This window comes from Diabrotica virgifera, chromosome 3 (genome assembly GCF_917563875.1).
Source record: "Diabrotica virgifera virgifera chromosome 3, PGI_DIABVI_V3a".
NCBI classification, from domain to species: domain Eukaryota; kingdom Metazoa; phylum Arthropoda; class Insecta; order Coleoptera; family Chrysomelidae; genus Diabrotica; species Diabrotica virgifera.
In genome coordinates, this window is record NC_065445.1 from 52,913,895 (window position 1) to 52,919,795 (window position 5,901).

General features: G+C 31.3%; 1 protein-coding gene across 1 annotated transcript in view; it reads left to right on the top strand.

Annotated features, from left to right (window-relative positions):
* The window catches only part of LOC114349182 (LIRP), a 52,482-nt gene that overhangs the window by 21,382 nt on the left and 25,199 nt on the right, over positions 1–5,901 (top strand). Inside the window, exon 2 of the mRNA XM_028299570.2 lies at positions 4,071–4,245. Coding sequence (XP_028155371.2) covers positions 4,071–4,245 — 175 coding nt within the window. The remainder of the gene's footprint in view (positions 1–4,070; positions 4,246–5,901) is intronic.

A 5,901-nucleotide genomic window follows, 5' to 3' on the forward strand; every position in this document is an offset into this window, starting at 1 on the left:
AGAAGCATCGGAAGAAGACGAATTTCATGGCTGAACAACCTTCGATAACGGTTTGGATGCAGCTTAAAACAACTATTTAGAGCTACTGCCTCAAAAATTAAAATAGCTGTGATGATTGTCAACCTCCGTAGCGGAGATGGCACCTGAAGAAGAAAAAAGATAGAATGCATCCCTCTCTGACGCCTCTTTGAATGTTATATTTGTCTATATTTATGTTTCCAATCGATCCAACGAGTTACAAATGCAGAAGTGTTAAAAAGGCTACAAAAGGATTGCGAGGTGATAAACAACATCAAAACAAGTTAGCTGGAATAATTGGGACACATTACCAGAGGTGCGAAATATGAGATATTAAGGCTCATTTAAAGTCTGGATAATAAACATTTTGCTTTTTTTGCTGATAATTATAATTTTTAGTAAAAATGCTTATTTTAAAGATATGCTGCTTATCTTTGTTTATTTTCCTTCTTATGATAAACTATAGTGAAATTTCATGTTACCTCCTGTCTTAAGCAAAATTCTATGAAATATAAAGAGCTATAAAACTGTAATAATTCAATAAACCATAAGAATTTTAATCCCTTAGGCTTAAAAGATAAATGGGAAAACCCATCGTTTTACCTGTCATGTAGTAAACTAATATTTGTCTGCAGACAGCCTAAATTTATTACATTGTTGTAAAATAGTACCGGTACATTTGTCTAAATTTAAATACGCACCAATCACATCTGCAGATGTTGAAAGAACTTTTTCTATGTATAAACATATGCAGATAAAAGACATAGCATTTTACAAGAAAATTTGGAAAAACATATTATTGTTAATTGTTTTTATGCTAATGGCCATGATTAAAAAATATATTAATATGTTAATTATTTTTCGATTTTTTTTATTATATTATAGCTTAACACTTTGGTAATTTTTTATTTATTGTTAATAATACGATAATTCAAAATAAATGTAATTTAATGTTAATGGCCTATATTCATATTTATATCATTATATCCATATTTAGTTACACGTTTTTTTTCTTGAACCTTGCTTATTTCATAAAAACTTTGAATGAAATTAACATGAAGTAAAACTCCCTAGTGATCAATTCTAAAAATTTTTAAAAATCCAAATGGATTACGTTCATAACGTTCTCGGCCTATCAGTCCATCATCGGTGAACTCTCTGTCCTTGCTAAATAGCCACAATGCCAAACACTGGTTAAGATGTCTGTTCTAACTATATATTGAAATTTGTAAAATAATTTGGCTTACATTGGATGCCAACGGATAACTATTAGCAACATGATGCTCTACTCCATTAATTAAGAGATTTTTTATAATATAAAATAAGCCATAACACTTAGCCCGGGAGGTAGTGTCAAATTTGACCGGAGCATTTTAGCATGGTTGTTTTCTTTTTATTTATTTAGTGTTAGTGTTCTTTAGTGTTCTAAAGCTTATTAACAAATGATGTGTCAGCTGACCCAAAACCGGGGATTTTAGGCAAGAAAAGGTAAAATATGAAACTTGATGGAAAAACGCTACACTTATATGTCAAATATTTATCTCTGTAACTTACGTGTATAATGGCCTAGAATACCTAACTACTGGCTTTCACCCAGGCGACTCGGGTTCAATTCCTTGCGTTGGAAATTTTAATTTGAAAAATAATCATTTTTTGATAATGCAACGCTTTTTTTATTTATACGACACAATATAAAAAAGCCTATGTGTCTTTTATAGAATCGTAAACTATGCATTTGATCAATAATTATGATTGACCTTAATGAGCAAAGTTGTTGTACATGAACCCCTGAAGCTTCCTGAGTTAGTACTTTTTTTCTATCAAATGCATAGTTTACGATTCTATAAGGGATATACAAACACAAACATTCATTTTTATATAGAGAAGGGAAATTCTATTTTATTATAGAGAGGGAAATATTTAGATTTCTATTAAAAAATGGGGGTTGGTGATAGAAAAGTGAAAATTTACGGTTGTATCTTTCGGTTCTACATCATACAAAATTAAGAAAAAACAGTTGGTCCAAAAAAATAAAAAATATTGTCGGGGTGGGGGGCGCTACCCCCTTTTTACTTAGATTGGTCTACCAACTCAGGAACCTTCAGGGGTTCATGTACAACAAATTTGCTTATTAAGGTCAATCATAATATGATCAAATGCCTAGGTTACAATTCTATAAAAGACATACAGACTTTTTTATATTGTCTCGTATAAATAATAAAAACCTGGTATGTATTATGCCTAAAAATAATTATTTTTCAAATAAAAATAAAAAAATAAAAAAGTAGTCTAGGCTAGGCCATTAATAGATGTAAGCCACGGAGATAAATATTTGACATATAAGTGTAGCGTTTTTCCATCAAGTTTCATATTTTACCTTTTCTTGCCTAAAATCCTCGGTTTTGGGCCAGCTGACACATCATTTGTTAATAAGCTTTGGAACACCTAACTAAATAAAAAGAAAACAGCCATGCTAAAATGCTCCGGTCAAATTTGACACTACCTCCCGGGCTACCTTTAGTGTTCTTAATCTTATTGTGACTAATAGCTTGAGGTTACAGAGCATTTTCACATGTTTATGAAGCCAGACCTTGCTATTGCAATGCGTCTTCTAATTTCTTTTGAGTGGTCTAGCTGACTGTTTAGCTCTCTGCCCAGGTATATGAGGCTTTGAGAACTCTGAAGGGTGATACCATTGATTTGTATGTTGGATGTAATTTGTTCATGGGGGTTCTTGTGGAATACCATGATTTTGGTTTTGGAAAGATTAATATCCAAGCCTAGTGTGTGACTTTCTTCTGATAGTATGTTCATCAATATTTTTAGTTGGTCTTCTGTTTCCGCTAATACTACGGTGTCATCAGCATATCTTACATTGTTAATGATGATTCCATTGACACTGGCACCTTCAGGGCGATCTTCAAGAGAAGCTCTGATGGTATGTTCGGCAGATACATTAAATAGTAGAGGGGACAGAATGCACCCTTGACGAACTCCTCGTTCTATATTTACGTAATTGGTGTCATTACGTAACATTATATCAATCAGCATTTATTCCTTATTGCACAGGATCATTTATGAAGGGGTGTATATCGGTTCTACTAAAAAGATATATGATAATAAGTTATTGCTTAACCTTTAACTACACGCGCTGGCGTATTTTGTACGCCAGATATAAGAATTCTACTGGAAATATATTTAAAAATTTAATTTTTGACCGTGCTTATTTTTCTAACCTATCACTGGAATGTGCTTTACAATTTGGTTTTAGTTTCGTTATAATCGGCGTTCTGGAAAGATCGTAATTTACATTTTATTATTTGTTGTTTCCGGTGGTGGACAATATACCCCAGGATTATATTACTGTAAGTCGTAATATAAGTACATATTTTAATTGTTTTTTAGTCATTATGGCAAAAAATATATTTTTCTTTGTAAACAATACTTTTTCTCCTGTAAAAAACCACATTTAAAAAAAAATTTTTATTAGTAATTTTATTTATCATGGAATCCAGTTATTCCATGATTCTAGTTATAAATCCCAATTGACTTACTGAAAAGGAACTCCAAGTATTCACTGATGCCGAATAAGGTTTATAACAAACAACTAAGTGTATTTTTTCAAAAAAAAAATTAAACAAATCCGCTGTTTTTAAGTGTATTTTCTTGTGGCGTACAAAGTACGCCACGCGTGTAGTTATGTTATAACTTGATGCGCGGGTAGTTAAAGGTTAAAAGAGATCCTTGTGCTCATTAAAATTAATCAGCTTTATGTGTGAATGTTTTGCCGCTCCTTAAAATCAATGGCTTTTTCATTCATAATTTACATGCTTTTCTGTCCTAAATTAACTTGTCTTTTGTATGTTTCTTGTAGTTATTACATCTTTCAACTTCAGTAATAATAATTTTTCAGAAGGAATGTAGTATAACATCTTTTGAGGATAACTTTCACAGCTGTTAATAGTTTATGATGAAAGCAACTAAAATACTTAAATATTTTTTATATAATTTTTAATCTGGTATAATAATTAATTTATTTTTCTTTGTTACAGATGGAACTCAATTGTAGACTCTTGGTCATAGCAGTAATTATAAGCGCAATGCATTTTCAGATCGCTCATTTGCAACGTGATAATATACAGGGCCAAAAGTATTGCGGCAGTCAGATTGGAAAAGCGCTATCCACAATATGTAAGGGAAACTATAACACTCTCAAGCGAATGGACAGTAAGTGTCTTATTTTATTATATACTTTATTTAATGTATACAACTAGTACTACGCTTGTAACCTGTCGATAGGCGATGCGTATGCAATGTCTTCTTTCTTCTTCTTTCATGGCTCTACAACCTTAAGTGGGAATTGGCCGCGTTTTTCATGGGGCCTTTTTCAGAAGTTTGTATTTATAGGCCAGCAAATGAAGCATTTTGGCTCGCAATTTTTTCGTCCAGCATGTATTTACTTAAAATTTTCACAGAAGGTAGGGAATAATCCAAGGATTATTTTCTATATCATGCCGCTGTACGCTAAAACCTTGGGGGTGGTTGCCACCCCATCTCGAGGGTGGGAATTTGTTATTACATTTTAACCATGTAAATCGATGTAAAAAGTAACTCTAAGATGTTTTTTTTTCATTTTCTTCGTAAAACTAATATTTTTCGAGTTACTCGCGGTTGATAGTAACACTTTTTCGACGAAAAAATCCACCTTTTTGAGGGTTTTTTTGAGAATAACTCGAAAAATATGCATTTAATCAAAAAAAATGTAGATATCAAAATTGTATCTTTTAGTAACATAACCCAAATTCTTTTTCTATATTTTTACGACCAATACGAACCGAGATACGGCATGTTAAAGTTTAGCTTTTTTCGTCAAATGCATAAATGCATTGAAAGTCAGTATTGCAACTCTTCCTTTATTTAACTAAAATATTGTATTCATTTTTTATAAAAATAAAACCAAATAAACTTTATTGATAAATAAATAAAACTTTAATGAAGTTATACTTCTTTACGATCGAGGGTGAAATTTTATAATTTCCTGGCTCATGCGCAGACAGACAGTATGTAGTTCGTTGCTAATCTTTCAAATTATGTATGTATCAGCGCAAATATGTCATTAAAAGAATATATTAGTGTTCTTAGTAACTGTATTATTTATTATAATTTTTGTGTCTTTGGATTTGTCTTCCTCGGAAGTAAGATAATAAAATATCAATTTTTATACTTCACTTTGATCTATTTGTCACCGTGATGTGTAATTATATCCGACACGTCAATAGCATGGAGCTTGATAGCTCGGTTGGTATAGCATTGGACCAGAGATCGAGAGATCGCGGGTTCGAATCTCGGACGATTTATATTCATTTTTTTTATTTTTGGTATTGTTAAGTTTTGGTTAATTTTTGGTATTGTAACTGTTAGTATATTTATTTTGTTGAAATTATGTATATAATAGAAGTATAACTTCTTACGTGCGTACAAAGTACAAACACATTCTTTTTGATTTATAACACCAAATAAACAATAAAAACAAATAAATAAAAAAACTGTCACTGTCATTGAAAATAAATATAAACTTCAAAATTCATAAGGTATCAAAGACATTCGATATTGTTTATCCTTGTTTAACTTATTGTGGTTTCTATGGAAAAGCGGCTTAATTTTGCGATACCAATTTCTGTGAGTTAAAAAGAGACCTAGTATAAAAAGTAGTTCGTGAATAGTTTCGTGCATGGAAAAAGTTAGAGTGGACGTACTATATCCAGTAACTTCTGCCATCGATGGTTGGTTTTTCCATCTTGTATTTGTTTTCCATCTGTGGTATTTGTTCATATACTTCTACAATATATTATTGCCATTTACCTTTTTGTTTGTTTATTTTAG